Genomic DNA, 19,957 nt, shown 5'->3' with positions numbered 1-19,957 from the left:
CAACGAATTAGAGGTTTATATCTTAATTTAGTCTGTAGTAATGGCACTTTACAGGTTTTCGGTTAATCTACGAACTCGTAGTCATACTGAGTTTTATCTAGATATCTTAATTTTTACTCAAGTTACAACTTGCACGGACGAAGGGACAGACAGACAGTCAGCCGGGCTCCAAATCGTCTTCATATAAAGTAAAAGTGCAAATTCTAAATTTCAGGAAGGTTCACCTATGAAATAAGTAGAATTCTTTACCAACCTTCGGGTTATGATGTTGAGCGACGAAATTTCATCGCAGTGTTGCTTTTTATTTGATGGCGGCTTGAAATATGCATACATGAGTAGTTCTTCTAGTATAAGTTTCATTGAAATTCATACAATAATAAGCATTCATACATGATTACAGCAATTTTAGGTACCTTCACTGTTGCCTTTAAATTCCCACCATTATAGTAACAGCGAACAATTTTGATTGAACTTGAAATATTTTCCATTTTGAGTACCGCTTCGCATGTATTTTAATTTCAACTGCACTTCAAATGCAAATTACGTTGATGCACCAAGATAAATTGTGCTGCCAACTAACTGCCAGATTCCCACTGCACTTGCCCAGAAGCAGCGCAGCAGTGCCATCATAACAGAAATGACATCAGAGCGAAGCGATTTAGTGTTGGCAGTAGCAGCTGCACATCGCAATTTATTATTACCATTTCAGTAATGTATTCTTTGGCATATTTAGCGTTGCACTTTCGTGCGGTGTTTCCTGCGTTTACGTAAAGCTTCGTCGAAAAAGAAGATTATATGAGCAAAATGGCCACCATTAACCAATTGCGAAAAAGTTACTTATTCCAGATTACAGCTTTACAGGTGTTTCACAGGCGAAACACTCCCGAATACAGGGACTTCAATAAATATTAGGAACTTTGGGTCAAGTATTAAGGGTATCAGTAGGCAGTAGGCCAATATATCAAGCCATATCGATAACCTTTACAATGAAAGGGGAAATCCACATTATGTAGGAATAAGAGGAGAGTCATTATTTTGGCCTGAGTGAGTTCACATTACAACGCCAAGTTGTCCACTTAAGAATTTGATTTTAATCGTACAGTTTGTATGACAGCTATATGCTATGGTGATTCGATATGTACGATTTCCACAAATGGGCAGGTTCTAGGGGAGAAAAGGACGTGATAAAAACTTTAAAAATTTGCGCATGGCTAAGTCGACTTTACTTCACTTGAATGAAGCTGTCTAAAGTTTGAGATAGCCTTTCTTTTTGACGGTGCCATCGACTTGATCAAAGAACCGGCCTTAATTATTGAGAATTCAGAGTTGATGACCATTACTATATCAATCCGAAAATTAACTTATTTCTACAAGTTTGGTTATTTAAACTGCTATGAGAAAAAAATAGAACGTGTGTTTCCGGGTCGTAAGCATAGGTCGAAGATTCAACGCCAGTAATAATACGTTTCATGATATCTTTGTTGTCGGAAAGCAATGTTTCACAGACATTAACACGACGCTGGTTTTCGAAAAAATCGGGTGATTTTGGAACAAATCGCGCTTTCATTTCTTTAGGCCCAAATGATCTTTCCAAACGATTTTCACTGATCCTTCCGATATTCCAACAATGCCGGTAAGATCTCTGTCTGTTAATCGTCGATTCTTCTTTAATTTCTTTATTCGATTGACGTGTTGATCAGTTCAGTTGATGTTGATGGCCGTGCTGGACGTGGTTCGTCCTTAAATAATTTTTACTATTCAAAAACACTTACTCGCGACAAACAATTATCAAGACCTTTTCCAACATTTTGAATGTTTCGGCACCAGAAATTTGGTTCCGCACACAAGATTTATTGGAACTTCTTTGTTGAATAATTACACTTATCGTAAAAATCGCCGAATCCACTTTATGTACTTCAGAAAGACAAGCGTATATTCTTATATGTCAATTGGCACAGATGTCGTACCAACCTAGAAAAAACATATTTCGACGAATGGATTTTACTATTTTTTACTTATAGTAATATACCATTGGATGGACCCAAAATTTTTCAAGTGGCAACTTTGGTTCATATTTCTACTGTTCATCCGTTTTACTTGCCGTGGGAAATATGCAAAGTATGCTATTAGCGCGGTGCAGCAATCAAACTTTTTCAACATTCGTAACTGCTGAGCTTCGAGTGCGCCATTTTCCTGCAAATCTTCTAGTCGATTGCTCCTTTTGTTGCGATATAGAAAATAATTTTTATGTTTCATGTGTTAAAATAGTAGTGATATTCTTCTTCTTTATTGGCGTAGACACCGCTTACGCGGTTACTATTGAACACGAAATGCAAATAAAAACTTTCATATTTTTAAGAGACCTTTAAATACATTTTATGACGAGACTATAAGCAATAACATCAAACCTGCGCTTATCGTAGTTTTGAGGCTCTTTGTAGCCCTTTGTAGCAAGCTGATTGCACCTTAGTTTAATCGAGAAAAGCAATTTGCCACTTACTAGTTGTCTAAGACGCCTTCGATAGTTTTGTCAAAATTGCAGCCGAACAAATTCGGGTCACTTCGTCACTATTCTTTATTTCTTTAATCTAATATTCGTGAAAAAAGCTCAACTACTAGGTTTTATCAGAGCGATTGTATTAGTTTTATAATACACTTGTCAAACGAAAGAGGTTTTAAAAAACTTACAGCTTAAAATGTTTCAAAAAAGGTTGCCACCTTTATAGTGAATTTTTACAATATCGAAATAAAATTAAACAGGTTTAAGGGCAAATGTTGACTATGAATATTTTTGACATCTCTATTTACTTGTAATTCAAACAAATATTGACAACAAATGGCAGGTTTTAGAGAAATATTTCGTGTAGTATTTTGTGAATCACATTATCACGAGTTTTGTAGTCTGGTAACACTTTTATATTATAAAAGTATTACTTTAAATCATCGCAAGATTTTAACAAGTTGGACATCGTTATTGAATTTGTTCATAACTTCAAAAATGCAGGTATGTTTGTCCTTTTTTGAAATCGATCTGCCACTCTTCCAAGAAATTCTATTTTGGCTTATGTGGGTATTTGTGAAGTAAAGCGCTCTCTTGATGAACAAGCCCTACTATTTATAACTCTGTCATAACTCTTCTGCTAATAAATAGTTAAAGTTTGGACGTAGTAAAATGAAGAGATTGATGAGATAGGTTATGAGTAAAGAATTCGTCAAACGATGAAACCATGAGCAGAACATATTGTAAAAATGTGATCAGATTTCAGCTTTACCTACCAAACGTCTCCCATTCGTTCCTCGAAATGATGCTATGAAAAAGCCAAAATTACTTAACTACAGCGCTTATCAAAAAGAGGAAAGAGAAATAAAATCTCTTGAAGATAATATAATAAAGAGCATAGCTTGTTTAAGGAATGTGATCCAAAATTCTTAGGTACTATAATACTCTAAGAGAATCTGTGAACTTGAATAATAATAATTAAGAGCTGTAACTTACCAAAGAAGCAATATTTCCCGACATAACTTGAAACGTAAATTCTCTCAACTCAACCTAGCCTCGGAGTAGCTCCAAACTCTAAATACACAAGTAAGATTATCAACCGATTTTGCTTATTTCATACATTTTTCCATTAAATGTGTATCAACTGGGATTTGAACCCAAGATCTATGAAATGGTAGTTATGAACTCTTATAATATTTTCAGTTCGTGGTAAGATTTATAATATAAAATTTATTTAAACGGCTTTTTACACATTTTATAATTTTATTTACAACACTTTCGTATTTACGTTCCTGAACTTCTTGAACTACCCAACAGTTTAATGTAAATAATGAAATTGTTCAAGTGAAAAAAGAGTCTGGAAAGGAAATGACATTTAACTTACTTCACTCTTGACGCGCCTTAATCGAGTTTAACGCTGAAAAAGCAGAATTAATTTTATAGATTTAAGCGTTTTTTACTCAACGCCATAACTTGCAGGATTTATATATATGTGTGTGTATGCAAAAAGTGGGGGAGGAGCAGAGATGAAAAACTGTAAAAGGTGACGGTAATCCTATCTACAACCACAGTGACACTTTGTTAACACTATCAGGGTAAGAGGCAAAAAGTTCGAAGCATAAAAATAAATAAAAACACTGTTTGTTGCGCTTTTGTTTTTTTTTGTTTAACAGTGAATGGTTAGCAGTCTTTTTCTCAATCTATTGACAATTTGCTAGTCCTCTTCACCATTTACATAAAAATTTTGCTTTTTGTGTCGTATATAAACCGTTATTTACTATTTAGCTCCCCTCAACTCTTGGCAGCTTGCTATCAACGCTTATAAACTGTGAAATGCGAGTTTAAGAAAGTTCGAATTGAAAAAATTAATAAATTATAACAAAAAACTGCAAAAACCACGGCACTAATGGGGAGTTGAGAAAAGTTTGCTTTGTGCAAAAGCTGTAATATAAAATAAATGTTTAACACAAGCAACGCTCAAATTGCACCACTCAGCCGCGAGCTTGGAAGTTTTAACCCTAAGAAGAGACTAGACACAAAAAGAAACATTGCTGCGATAAAAAGTGAAACACCGACAGTAAAATGGAAAGTTTACGAGGTAATTGACTTTTATTTATTTCATTGTTGCCAATTGAGCGCGACGAAAGAAAAATGTTCCAACAATGTAAAATAAAAACAAAACAGAAAATACAGTAAGACGGGGCTAAGTTCGGGCGCCACCGAACATTTTCTACACTTGCAAGAATTAAAAAGTCGGGGTAATGCCTTCAGGTATAAAAGGCTTGTTAGTTGAATGGGGTCCAGGGCAAGTTTTCACCCGATTTCATTCATTCCAAACAAAAATATACACCGTTATTATACCATATAACATGCTCTTCCAATTTTATTACGATACCTCACATATGGGCTGATATATGGAGTATTATGTCACCCAAAAGTTCGGAAATCTTTATTATAGGTATATTGGGGCTTAGGGAAAATTGACTCTATCCAACCCTCTTTTACCACACAGACACACAATTATCATAAAAGTATTCTCTCCAAATTCCAATTATATATCTCACATCTACATTTGTTTGTGAAATAATCAAATGGAATTTCCATCTAGCTCGATTAGTTTTAGGTGATACGTACAATTGTTAGATGAACAAAAATATTGTACACTGTAGGAACATATTGCAAGAGTGTAATAATAAATACACTATAGTGCATTAAGAATATTTGCTTAGAATGAGCATGGACTGTAGACAGGTAGGAAAGTTTTCAAGTTTGCTTAAGCGGAAAGATAACAAACAAGAAAAAACGTTAACTTCGGCTACACCGAAGCTAATATATCCTTCACAGGTGCATTTCTTTTAGTAACTATGTGTTCAGTTTATATGGAAGCTATATGCTATAGTAATTCGATCTGAACAGTTTTTTCGGAGATTATACAAGGTGCATTCCAAAGTAAACAGGACTTTAAAAGAAAACAGAACAAATGATTTTTTCGGCAAAATCAATTTATTTTATCCAAATAGTCTCCTTCTGCTTCAATACAGCTTTTTGCACGGTCCAAAAGCAAGTCGAACGAGTGTTTTAGCTCGTTGCCCGGTATGGCCGCCAGTATGCCGGTGCAAGCCTTTTAATGGCCTCTATGTCTGCATAACGCTTTCCTTTCGTGGGCAAATGAATTTTTCCGAAAAGGAAGAGGTCGCACGGTGCCATATCAGGTGAATACGAGGAGTGGTTAATGGTTAAATTTTGATTTTTGGTGAAATAATCGGTCACAAGAATGTTGGATTCTGAGCAATTTTTGGTCGTCAGTCAATTTGTGCGGATCAAACCGTGCACACATCTTTCGTAAGCCCAAATGTTGAGTCAAAATGCGAAAATCGATGTTTTGGAGATGTGCATTTTGATTTCCATAAATTTCAATGATACTTTCGGTTAATTTTTGATGAATTCACGCACAGTTTCGATAGAATTTCCGGTGATCACGGATTTTGATTGGTCCACATATTGATGGTCATTTATGTCCGCACGACTACTTTGAAAACGTTGAAATCACTCGTGCACTCTGCTACGGGATAGGCAATCATCGCCATAAACTTGTTTCATCAATTGAAACGTTTTGGTAAAAGTTTTACCAATTTTAAAACAAAATTTAATGTTGGCTCTTTGTTCGAAGCTCATTTTCGCACCAATAACACAAACATACTGACACTTAAAACGCTATAACTTCACTTCCAATCTATGAAATGTCATGAAATTCTCACTGGACAATCGATAAAGATAGCAGATTCTAACGCACCAGTCCACATTTAGATGGCGCCACCAGGAGGCGCTAGATTTAAAAAGTCCTATTTACTTTGGACCACACCTTGCATTATTACCTTAAGCAGTATTCCATGTCAAATTTTGTGAAGATACCACGGCAAATGCAAAAGTTTTCATACCAGCACTAGATTCCGATCGTTCAGTTTGTATGGCAGCTATATGCTATAGTTAGCCGATCTGAACAATTCCTTCGGAGATTACATTGTTGCCCTAGAAAATAACCTGTGCCAACTTTTGTGAAGATACATTGTCAAATGTGAAAGTTATCCATACAAGAACTTGATTCCGATCGTTCAGTTTGTATGGCAGCTATATGTTATAGTGGTCCGATATCGGCAGTCCCGACAAAGAAGCTTCTTAAAGAGAAAATGACGTTTGCAAAATTTCAAAACAATACCTTAAAAACTGAGGAACTAGTTCGTATATATACAGACGGACAGACAGACAGACAGACAGACGAACATAATCAAGTCAACTCAACATACTGATCATTTATATATATACTTTATAGGGTCTCCGACGCTTCCTTCTGGGTCTTAATGTACCCTGTTCAGGGTATAAAAAGTTAAACGAAACTTAAAGTGTCTATTTTAAGCAAGAGTTGGTCTTCCCATAATTTTCAGTTAATAGACAACATGTACATAAGTACAATTTTAAAAAACTAGGCTAAGTTAGTGTCAGATCCCGAGTGAGGTATCTAATTTGGACTGCTAAAGGCAAAAGAGTCAATATTTAACCATTTCTTTGCGAGCTCATGTTCTTTACAACTGCCTACGATCCACTTTGATCTAGGACCAATATTAGTCTTATTATTCCTTAAGTAACCTGAAGCCAAGATTGCTAAGTTGGCGATAGATGCATATATTTACATTGATGAGATCCACATCTGCTTGAATAATGTTGCAATGCTAAGGATGCCTGAAACTAGAGTTGGAGGTGGATAGTTCCTAATATTGATTCTACCTCCAACCTTTTCCTCCAGTTTCAACACATCGTAAACAAGTTCACTGTTCCTCTTCAAAAGCGGCTCTTTCCCACGCATGCCTCTCAGAGTTATGTTCGGCAGCAGGCTGATCCAAGTAGTCGGGAAGGACGCACAGTCACACAGTCTTCTTGGTATCTAAATCTGTTCTCCGCAAACACTTCCGCACTCACTATTAGAGAATGTTTTTATATATGCTACAAAAGGCGGCTGTTAAAATATCGTTATTTGCAATAAGTTAGTCCACTTTTAAACTCCTAAACTGCGATTTTGGGTGTTTTTGTGTACATCTCTATGCTGGCTTAGGGTGATTTGAACGAATTTATAACATCCATCCGTCCATTGCAAATAATTCAGACCATTTACTCAACGACTTCTAAAGTTCTCAGGAACTTCCTAGTTTATATTTAGTACAAAGCAGCAAAGGAAAAACGGATTTTGGTTAACCACCTGTTTAATCAAAACACCAATTGTATCACAGTTGAACACTCAATCTTGAGCTTTAGCAAAGTTTGTAATTACTTTTTGGTCTTCCTCTAAGAGGGTTTCACTAATATTATGTATACGCCTAGAAATATTTATTGGACTTACTAATATTTGAGGAGCGGGCCAAAGCTTTCATTTTATTGTTGCTAACCAAAATTTTCACACCACCACAACCAAACAATAAAAACAAAAAAGGAAGACTAAAAAACAACGCTCATTAACCAAGGCACAATGACTTACTAATTGCATTCAACGGGAGTAACCACAGCCAACACATACACTTAGGAAACCTGTTCAAGCGCGTCTGTATGTAGGCGTAATATCATATTATATAATGCATGTACTGGGATCTGCAAGGCGTTTGTGTTAAGCAGAGGAAATTTATTTGAGTATTTAGTCTAAATATATAACTTTCTGTGAATACATATATATGTATACATATGTATATGTGTATATTTATTTATTTTAGGGTGGTCGTTATTACCCAAGTGGATTTTTAAACATTGAAAGAAGAAGCATTGAAATTGTATAAAACATTGATCTTGAAAATATTATGTTCTGATATAAAGCCTTTCGCTCTACATAAAACAGGTCTTAATGATTTTTTCCATAAAACCACTACTTTAAGAGATGTATTCATATAGTACGAGTACCATGGCGTATGAGCAACACAGAATTTAAAATACACTTTTAGCAATACTTGGTACATTTGATGAATAAGTTTAATTGCATATAACTTCTAAAGAGTTTTTTTATGAAAAAAAATCATTAAGATCTTTTTTGTAGAGCGGAAGATTTTGTATTAGAATATTGTCACTTCAAACTTTTTTTTTTTTTTTCAAGATAAGAAGATGTAATGCAAAAAGTCAAAAATTCTTATATAAGAATATGGGAACATGATTTAGGCACGGTTTAAATTGATAATAAATCGCTTGCTTACCCTGTTTTAGTGCCAAACGAAAAAGTTCTGGGGACATTTGCAAGCAAAAGAAGATTAACTTGGGAAATAACGGACACCCTAATATACATACATATATATATACTATGTACATGTAAATTCATTACGTATTCGCCGACTCATAACAATTATATGCTCAAATTAATTTGAATTATAGTAGCCATTCAGAGCCTAAGCGATAGTGTTTGTGCAAAAGTGTACATACATACATATGTAGGATAATTATCATTGCTTTAGGAATATACATATACATATGTAAGAGCAAGTGCGCAGTAGGGTGACTTTCTCCTGATTTTTGCTTTCTCTGCATAATCAAGCATTCTTGGCTGACATCACCCTCTACTCCTCTCCACCAATGCCCTGTTGTAATAAATAATATTATTGTAACAATTACTGCATGTGGGCGTACCAATGGATTTGCAGCTTAACCTGTTACAGCTCCACAAATCTGAAAGTTTTAGTGAGAGTTAAGCATGAAACCCGAACTATTTGTCTACAACCAATAGTAGTTTGACTCGCATCAGAATATTTATAGAAATAGAATGACCTTCATGTTAATAATATATTACAGAATAACGATGCGTGTGTGTCTAGGTACTCCTAGAGAATTTTGTGACGTGATTTTGTTTTAATCAAGTTCGATTTTGACAGAACTAACAAACGATGTTGACCTGAAATAAGAACATGCAAACTTTTAGATGTACACTAATACTTTTTTTACACAATTTTGAAATAACACGGTTCTTCAAGAAATTTTAAATTTTGTAAACGTTACTTTTTATTTAACACGAATTAATAAAAAAAATTTAATGTTTTACATGATCTGCAAATTACATAATCGAAATTGTTAATAACTTTTCAAAAGCTAAAATTTTATTAGATTTAATAACTTAGAAAATTGCAATAAGTAATTTTATTTTATTTTTCAGTGCCCTTATTAATACAATCGCATTTTCTGAAGAAACAAACGACTTCATTAGAAACGAAAATAAAATTCTAGACTCTAAGAAATGGTGAAGGCAGAGCTTTTGGTTTAAATAAAAATGAGAGTTACAATCAGTAATTTCTGGGTCAGCACTTAGTTCTAAAACAACTTCTTATAGTCGAAATTGTACTAAAGAGAAGACTGAAAAACATGTGGTGTTATGGACTGAAGATTTACAGGGAAAAAAATTTCTATAGACGCGAAGATTGTTAAAGAGAAAGCACTTAGAATATACAAACAACTTCTGGAGTATCCCATCAGGGAACTAATAAAATCGCTTTCAATGCAAGTCATGAATGGTTGACAGGTTTTCTCAAAAGACACGATTTTCACAATGTAAAAATTCAAGGAGAATTGGCATCAGCAGACGAAATTGCTAAAACTATCCGGATGAACTAGCAAACGTAATTCAAGAGGGCAGATATACTCCAGATCAAATATTTAATGCCGACGAAACGGCATTGTTTTGGAAGCAAATGCCAAAAAGAACATTTATAACAAAATCTCAAAAGACAGCTGGTGGCTTTAAAGCAGCCAAAGATCGGTTGACCCTCTTGCTTTGCAGTAACGCATCTGGCGATAAAATGTTGAAGCCACTCTTAACCGACAAATCCCTTATGCCAAGAGCTTTAAAAGGTAAGGACATTAAATAACTTCCAGTTCATGTTATAGCGAATAAATAGGCATGGATTACGTATACATGGATAATCTATTTAAAGATTGGTTTAATAACTATATTTGTTCCTGAAGTCCAGAAATATACGACACAAAAAGGTAGGGAATACAAAATACTTTTGCTTGTCGATAATGCACTTAGTGCTGGTACATTCGAATATTTTGTTGCTGTTTTTGCCGCCTAATACCACTTCTCTGATTCAGCTACTCGATATGGGTATTATAGAAGCATATAAATGTACTACAAGCAAACGTTAAGATATATTTTAGATTCAGTGGATGAAAACAATTTTAATGTTATGGAAGAATGGAAAAATTTTAATATTTTGCGGCAATCAACTTTAAATGCTTGTTGGAAAAGCATTTTGCAAGCTTTCGTGCAAAGTGGAACTTCAGTGGTGCAAATATCAGAAATTTGTTCTGTATTTTGTTTTATTATTACTTAATGGGGTTTAATATCACTTTTTATAGGAAAATATTCGAACTTTTTTCGTTTCACACGATTTTTTAAGGTTTTCGAACAGATCCCCAAATTTACATATGAATCGTGTATTTTTTACACGATTTTGATTTACACGGGTTTCTTAGGAACTAACCTACCGTGTAAAAGCGGATCTTACTGTATGTAAATGTTGACAATGTCACTTGAAGAGTCATTATATTGAAAGATACTTCATCTGTGTGGAAGAAAACACGACAACCGGTTTATGAAAATGAATGGCTTACATTATATTACAATGAGCGTTTTATTGTTGTTTTTAATTTTGATCGCGTTCTTATATAGAATGCAGACCACGCACTTATGATTCCATCTTTAATATTCATATTTAATATCACATTCCGAATCTCTATTGAGCGACTTCTTCAATCTACTTCTGGAGAAAATAATTCGAGCTGCAGATCTGAACAGAGAAGGTACAATCTTCTACAAGAGTGTACAGCTGCTGGCGAACCCCAGAGACATCCATTACATTGGCCATAACAACCACACCGTTAATTTTGTTTTCTCCAGGTTGGATAAAGAAGCGAAGCAATTGGGTGTTAGCGAACAAGAGAAAGACGAAATATCTTCTGTCATCATACAAACAGTCGTCGCACTCACGACTTCGTTCCCATGTCGTCACTGTTGACAGTTATAACTTCCCAGTCGTAGATAATTTCGTCTATCTAGGCACCAGTATTAATAGCAACAACAACGTGAACGCAGCATAACTCTTGCCAACAGGCACTACTTCGAACTGAGTAGGCAATTGAGAAGTAAGAGACAGCGGCTGCGCTGGCTAGGTCATGTCGTCCGAATGGATGAAAACATTCCAGCTCATTCAACGCAGTACCCGCCGGGTAAAGCAGAGGAAGAGGAAGACCTCCACTCCGTTGGAAAGATCAGGTGGAAAAGAAGAAATGACAAAAATATACCATAAACAGGTTATTAAGGTGAATTCGTTATCAAGAAACCGTCGGTGGACCACAATACTACATGTGGTTGAAAATGTAAAGGATATATTTAATGCCAAACTTAATTATACTCATAAAAGCACCAAATTGTATGTAAAATAGTAAAATGTAAGCATTTCTGCATAATTCCAGTTGGATTTTCACAACAACTTTATTTAATCAACAACTAGACACATGCTATCATTACCAAGAATTATTAAAAACCATTTCAAAGGAGATATTGCAAACTCACCTTATATTTCCACATTCATGCCAGTGTGAATGTAGCTCCACAAGGTTATAATTAGAATTCTTCCAACTTGTTTTACATAAATTTATCTCGTTAGTCCAAGTTTTACAAAGAAAAGGCAAGACCAAAAATTGATGACATCTTTCTATTGTGCACAAGTTTATATGTACATACATGTGTGTGTGCAAATACGAAATGACCCTATGGTCACAAAGGTTCAATTCATCTTTTTGCATACATATTATTAATTATAAAATACTCAAATATGCATTGGCCTAGGTGAAGTGACAATACAATAACCGAAAACTTTTCTCAAAACACTGGAAGACTAATCAAATTTTCAGCTGAAAACTAGAACAATATTCGTTAGGGTTCCAAGCAAGGCGGGCTGAAAGTTTATTTATGCAAGTAAACTGTTTTGGAACTACGCATGTAAGGGTGTGCGCAGCCATACATATGTACATATGTAGGTACGTACAGTCCTGAAACATGCACGAAATTACACACGCACACCAACAATGATTCTTAAAATAACCATTGTAGTTGTTTTTGTGCAAATCTTTTGCAAATGCGATTCGTAGACCCCCGAAACAGAAGGAAATTGGACCAAGGAAGTGCGTTAGGTTAAAGAAAAGTCATAAACAACGTACTTGTATACGCGCATGTGTGTGAAGCAAAAGTTTTGCACCAGCAGCCGTCAAGTTGGAGACAAACGCACACACTCATGCTAAACCCAGAAGTTTAAATTAACTTATGGTTTTTAGAGCCACTCAACCCACAGTAGGGTGCGAAGGAGTCATAACACCGCAACAGTGCAGACATGCTACATACGCACATACATACATATGTACATACATAGTATATAAGTAAACTAAATTTTGAAAAAATCTTATATTTGTATTTATTTTGCCTCTACAACAATAAATAGCAGTGTGAGAAGAGGACCGGCCGCTTAAGTAAATAAATAGCAATTTGTTCGTTTGTAGATGCGCGTGATCCCAATCGTGCAATCGCGACGGTTAAATAAATTCTCTAATTCGGTAAACTCACTTTAAACTACAAATGTTAGAATTATTTTTTCTTCACAAAGTCGAAATAGTTGCTTTAATCTTCCATACTTTAAACTTGCACGAAACTTTTTTACCTGAACAAAGATCCGCTCGCAGACGAAAATAGCAAACAGTGAAAGGATAAACATCATGACCGCCGTCGCGTGTAAAAGCTACAACTCTTCGTACATAAAGTGCTTCCTTCTGTGTATTTTCTTTGCTAATTTCTTACTAAATATTTAAGTTGTGTTGTTTCCTGCATTTCTACTTCAAGCACTTTCGATGTTTACTAAGTGCTTTCGCTGCTATACTCTACAGACGAATGTGTATACACGTAAAGTATAAATGTAAGTGTGTACGTAAACTATTACTTGTACTTACTGCCATCGCTGTGAGCTACACCCTCGCGCAACAGGAAGTACCGCAGGCCCTCCATTGTGTAAGTTTTGGCTGCCGCAACCGGATCCACCACGTTTTGCTTACTTTTCGACATTTTTTGCCCGTCCACTGTCCAGTGGGAGTGCACGAATAGCTGTTGTGGCGGTTCCAAGCCTGCAACAGAAAAAAATTTAATAATCTCAGCAAGTTGAAAACTTAAGCATCTCAGCGAATTAAGTATAATATATAAACCAAAGTGGGATAATTAACTGTAAATACATTATGTTGGGAAAAATGTTCAAAGTCAACAATAGCTAACTTTTATACCCGTAATCCGATTGGTTAACTACTCTAACTTGTATTTTTTGGGCGCCTGGACTTTTGGAGCAATATACTTAATATATACTTCTTTAGCGGAGTACACAGCAACATACATACGACCGAATCATCAAGGAAAACATACATATTTCCACTATTTTCTCTTTCTAAAGCCAACATCACACGCTATAATGGTTTTTGTCATAAAAATTTTTCATTTCTGGCCCACTTGGGTCACAGTGCCTTAAATAAAACGTGTCACGTTTTCTCTAGGTTTAACTAATGAACTGATTTTAGTAAAATTTAGCACACTCTGGGTGTGTTTATATCTCAATTATATTAGAAGAAAAGCAATAATAAACAAGTAAGAAAGGGCTAAATTCGGGTGCAACCGAACATTTCATACTCTTGCAATTTACAGGAATAAAAGCCAGGGAAATACGTTAAGGTGTTAAGCGTCAACTACAAGATCGGAATTGAAGCAATTTTAGACATACATACATATACTATTCAAAGGGGTTTTCAATAGGGACACTACAAAAGTAGACCGATAGAGACAGCAAACGATGCCATATTTTTTCCCACTCTCTTGGAAATACGTTAAGGTGTTAAGCGTCAACTACAAGATCGGAATTGAAGCAATTTTAGACATACATACATATACTATTCAAAGGGGTTTTCAATAGGGACACTACAAAAGTAGACCGATAGAGACAGCAAACGATGCCATATTTTTCCCCACTCTCTTGTCATTTCTTGGTTTGCCATTCATCATAGAAATATCTACGATTCAACGAGTCGAAATTATTAAAATTTAGTACCGAAATTCGGAGTCAGTGGACTCAACTTAAAGAGCTGACCGACATATTCCCCTTTAAATTTGATGTTACCACGTTTTTTCTTTAAAAAGAAAGTAGGGAACTTCGATATAGATCACCCTATATATTATAATAGAAGCATCGCATGACTAAATCTGTTATATGTATTTAGCTGAATGAAACAAGGCGGTTTTTTCTGGACTCGAGTATCGATTTTTATACAAGAAATAACATTTTCGTCCTTATTTGTATACAAGTTAATGTTGCCTTGTATGAAGGATCATGCTTGGTTCCCATAAAAAACATGCTCGCAACTTACATAACAAAGTAATAAACGTAACATTTCCGTTAAATAATATTTTTGCGTACATAAGAACAATGCATTAAATACATAAGGTTATTACAATACTATTTAATATATTACCAGAGCCGTAGAACCAGATTTCGGAGGCACAGGGTGAGGGCACCTGCTCCATCAATTTTTTCATATTATATTTTATTTATTTTGAGACAAAATTACTTTCATTTAGTCATTCATAGATACATTTTTGTTGAAACTACATGTGCTCAAGTACATACATATGTAAATGATAACTCGTATAAAACATCCTGAAGAAACTTTGATGCTGATCTCAAAAAACATTATTTTTCAATTGATGATGATCGTTGAGAAGTTTAATTTTAAATTATAACATGACAGCAAATATTTTTATGAAATCTAGTAATTCATGATGGGAACAATTGTTACACATGTAGCTCAAGATCCGACCTTCAGCTTTCTTTCTCACTAACTACCCAGACTTTATAGCTTAAAAACGAACAAACAATAACGCAGATTTCTATTACAAAATCATTTTAAATCTCATCACTTGATTTTTTGAGTCCAGAATACGCATATCAAACAAAACTTAATATGTGTTAAAACTTGACATTTTTTTATATGGTAAATAACACTGGTATGCAAAAATCTATTTGTTTTTTTGACAGGAACAGAACAAAGTGTTTATTATGAAAAAATTGCAATAAATGCAGAAAATAGCTACAGATTTCTTCTATCACCTATAGGTTTTTTGCTATGAGAATTTTGGTTAAAAAAAAAAACAGCGATAGATATATTATTGCTATATTATGTTATTAACCAAAGTGTACCTTAAAATGTTACTGTCGATGTTTTTCGGCGATATTTAGTTTTTGCAGTATCCCTTAACAATATCCAGCAGTAATCGGCAAGCAAACTGGCACTCCACTTACCATGGTACCGTTTCTCCATAGCAGAAATGCCTTGGAGGAACCGTTCCCCATGTTTGTCACTTACGGTCTCTAAATTTTCGGATAAAAATCCATATGGGAGTCCAGAAAGTGATTTTAAGGGACATGTTGCAACCCATTTTTTTATAGGCAGTAAGTAGTTCAGTCACAAGATCTTTGTAATTGTCAGCTTTCACATTTCCAAGACAATTTTTAACAACGCTTTTAAAGGCACTCCAGACTCGTATTTCAGTTTCATTGAGCATTTCTTCAAATGCTTCATTTTTCATTAGTTCTCTTATTTGCGGACCCACAAATATGCCTTCCTGAATTTTTGCTTCATTGACTCTTGGAAATTTTTGTTTCAGATACAAGAACCCTCTTCCATTTCTGTCCATTGCCTTAACAAAACCCATTAATTAAATCCAATTTAAAAGGAAAGGTGGTAGTAATACCGTTTAGGGATCAACTAGAGGTTCATTGGTAACGTTTTTTGTACCGAAGTGAGTGCCTGCCGTACTGGCCACTGCTCGGAGTGGTCATGTGAATTTGCTGAATAGCCAGAAGTTACACGAAAGTAAATCAGGCAAATGCGGTGGTTGCGGCGTGATATTAGTTGAAAATGTAGCGAAATGATCAGAAATAACCAATGCAGTATGAGATGGTGCAGTATCGCACTTCTTTGTTCAATAAATTCAGACTTAGTAAAAATTGAAGAATTCACTTTTAGGGCCTAACAAAACGACGCGTATCTCAAATAGTAATGAATATTTCGACGTGAAATTCAGGATAGATGTCACTAAAATTACTACCAACTTACAAAAAACAAAAATTTGCCGATTCGAAAAACACGCGAAGGACAAATTAATTCATCTTTCAATTTGATCACAGTAGTATTGTAAAATATAAAGCCGCAGGTTACAGAATATCTGTGGGTGATAGAAAAATTCTGTTTTCAGATTTGACATCAGGGTATCAAACTGCTTTAGAAGCACCTAAGAATTGTCATGTCACAACTTATGTGTCTACCAGTGTAATCTTTGTATTGCAGTCCCTATGGTTGGTTTTATTATAAGGATCTAAAGCCTTCATGAAACTGCTTATGTTTGTTGCTCTTGACATTAGGTACACTGATATAGAAATTGTGCTTAAAAATAAAAGCTAATACCATAATAAAAAAATACTGATTTACCGATACAATTTTAAGTCTTTACAGTGACATAATTTCCTAAGCGTGATAAATTTTCAATTATTGTTCCGTTACCTGCAGCAATAAGAAATGCGGGCCAATAAATGCCATGGAATTTCAAAATATCTTTTCCGATCACTTGTACGCTGGGTGGCCACCATCTTCGATACTAAAATAAAACAAATACATGAGAATTAACAATGAATATACACTACTATGAACAAAAAATAGTAGGACTTATAATTTTAAAATTCTCAATATATTCTTCAAATTCTATGTCGCCTCCCTCAGCAATCCCCCTTGGCCTCAATGCACATGTGCCAACGTTTTTTCCAATTCTCGAAACAGTTGTTAAAGTGATTTTCGAAATAGCCTTCAACGCGCGTAGCGATTCATATTTCATGTCTTCAATTGACTCAAAACGGTTTCCCCGCAGCGTTAATTTGAGTTTGCTGAATAGCCAGAAGTCACATGGTGCTAAATCAAGCGAATAGGATGGTAGCGGCACGATATTGGTTGACAGTTTGGTGATAAACTCACTAAGAATCAATGCAGTATGTGACGGTGCATTATCGTGGTGCAACAACCAAAGATTGCAGCCTATTCATCTTTGCCACCATATTTGGTCGATTGATCGTTCCGGGTCGCAAGCAAAATCCAGGACTCATCGCAAGTAATAATACTGTACACTAATAATATCCTGGTAGTTGGAAAGCAGTGTTTTACTGTCGTTAACGCGACCGTTTCTCGAACAAATTGAGTGGTTTTGGAACCAGTCGTGCTTTCACTTTTCTTATGATATACATATATAAGTATCTTATCAATTATCCTTACAATAAAATTTCACTCATCGTTAAAATCGCCGAATGCACTTAATGTACTTCACAAAGACAAGCGTATACTAAACTGATTATTTTGATGTGACATTTTGCACAGATGTTTTCGCGCTAAATTTAAATTGAAAAGTCTTACTATTTTTGCCCAATGTACAAAGATAGGATTATGAGACAACTTCACTCACCTTTTCATCGGGATATCCAGCAGAAGTTAAATAATTTATGAGAGCATCTAACCACACATAGACCGTTTGCGATTGATCATCTGGCACTGGAATAGCCCAATGCACACGATTTGCAGGACGTGAAACGGAAACATCTGGCAGTGGTTCACTTAACATATCCAAAAGAATCTTTTCAAATTTAGCAGGACGTATGCGGCCACCCTGTTTAACCCAGTAGAGCACCTCATCTTGCAAGGCTGACAAACGAAACATGTAATTTGTTTCCTCTGTCCATTCAACAGGATGACCAGACTCGAGAGAAAAGCGCGCACCAGTCGGCGAGTCTAAGCGCAATTGAGAATCTGTAAGGAAAGTCTCATCAGATATACAGTACCAACCACTGTAAGCGGCAGAATAAATATGACCACGTGTGTGCAGGGTGCGCTGGAAGTTAAAATCATTGATTATTTATCTAGATTAATACTTAAAATACACACCCAAAAATGGGACACCGCCTGCTTATGCCGTTCTTCCGTTGTGCGTATAAAGTCTGTGTTGTTTATACCAGCTTCGCGGAATAAATACCTGTAACGTTCTGAAATGTCGTCACAATATTGTGCAACTGGCACGCCTTGCGTTGCTGCAGCTTGTTGGATTTTTGTGCCATGCTCATCAGTGCCAGTACAAAGATGAACTGATTGCTCAGGGTGTTTCAAACGTTGATAGCGGCACATAGCATCAGTTATAACAGCAGAATAAAGATGTCCAATGTGGGGCGCTGATGATTCGGAACAATAACAATAAATATACTTCTGTTTAGAATTTTTCGATGTACTAACCGGCATTAACGTAGAAGATAGGCGTTGTTGCATAAAAATCTTGGCTGACTTGCGCGCAGTAACGACGCACGGTACACAATTTATTAATAAACATTATTTTATTTTAAAATTGCTACATTTAATTCAGTAAATTTCACTATTTTCACTATTGATATAAGTTGGGTAATCAAAAATGTGCCGGTCCTTTATTTACCAGCTGTAAAACAGCTGTTTCATATTTACTTAGTCAAGGCACAAACCAAATAACAAGGCAGAGTTGTATTTTTCAGCACTAAACAGACAAGTCAAACACGTCAGAGGGGTTTTAATTGAAGTGAATGGAAAATCAAATATCGAGGTTACATTCGTTTTTAAATGAGGCATATATAAGAATGTTATGAGGAGCTACATTATGCCAAAACAAATACACATTGTTTTACATTTTTCTCTTAACCATAAACAATATATTTTTTGCACCTAAATTTATATATACATATACATATATGGTCCTTTGCGCATTGACAACGGCGAATACCGCAATCGATGGAACGATGAGCTGTATGAGATATACGCCAACATCGACTGAGTTCAGGGAATTAAGAGACCGCGGCTGCGCTGGCTAGATCATGTCGTCCGACTGGACGAAAACACTCCAGCTCTGAAAGTATTCGACGCAGTATACGTCGGGGAAAGCAGAAAAAGAGGAAAACCTCCTCTCCGTAGGAGACATCAGGTGGAGAAGGACCTGGCTGCACTTGGTATCTCGAATTAGCGCCAAACAGCGAAAAGGAAGAATAACTAGCGTGCTGTTATATCTACGCCAATAAAGAAAGAAAGAAATGCTCGCTAACGCCTCAGGAGTCGAAATACTTATATAAGACCCAGAAGAGAAAGTACTATGTATAAATGATCAGCGTGCCGAGGCGAATCGATTTAGTGATGTCCGTCTGCCCATCTGAGATATCAATCTAAAATCTTTATGGAACCTGCATAAAAATGAATATGAAGATACCAGAACAAAACCTTATACAAATAGAGTTTGCTGCCGAA

At 35.5% G+C, this 19,957-nt stretch overlaps 1 protein-coding gene across 1 annotated transcript in view; it reads right to left on the bottom strand.

The window, feature by feature from the left end:
* LOC126766543 (methionine--tRNA ligase, mitochondrial) overlaps positions 1-19,116 on the bottom strand; it is a 43,114-nt gene extending 23,998 nt beyond the window's left edge. Inside the window, exons 1-5 of the mRNA XM_050484300.1 lie at positions 18,929-19,116; positions 18,587-18,867; positions 18,111-18,533; positions 17,165-17,258; positions 13,520-13,690 (exon numbers count right to left, since the gene is read on the bottom strand). Coding sequence (XP_050340257.1) covers positions 13,520-13,690; positions 17,165-17,258; positions 18,111-18,533; positions 18,587-18,867; positions 18,929-19,022 — 1,063 coding nt within the window. The 5' untranslated portion in view covers positions 19,023-19,116. The remainder of the gene's footprint in view (positions 1-13,519; positions 13,691-17,164; positions 17,259-18,110; positions 18,534-18,586; positions 18,868-18,928) is intronic.
* Between the last annotated feature and the right edge of the window lie 841 nt (positions 19,117-19,957).

The sequence above is a fragment of the Bactrocera neohumeralis genome, unplaced genomic scaffold (genome assembly GCF_024586455.1).
Source record: "Bactrocera neohumeralis isolate Rockhampton unplaced genomic scaffold, APGP_CSIRO_Bneo_wtdbg2-racon-allhic-juicebox.fasta_v2 ctg165_3, whole genome shotgun sequence".
Taxonomy (NCBI): Eukaryota; Metazoa; Arthropoda; class Insecta; order Diptera; family Tephritidae; genus Bactrocera; species Bactrocera neohumeralis.
This window is presented reverse-complemented; position numbering and strand designations above follow the sequence as displayed.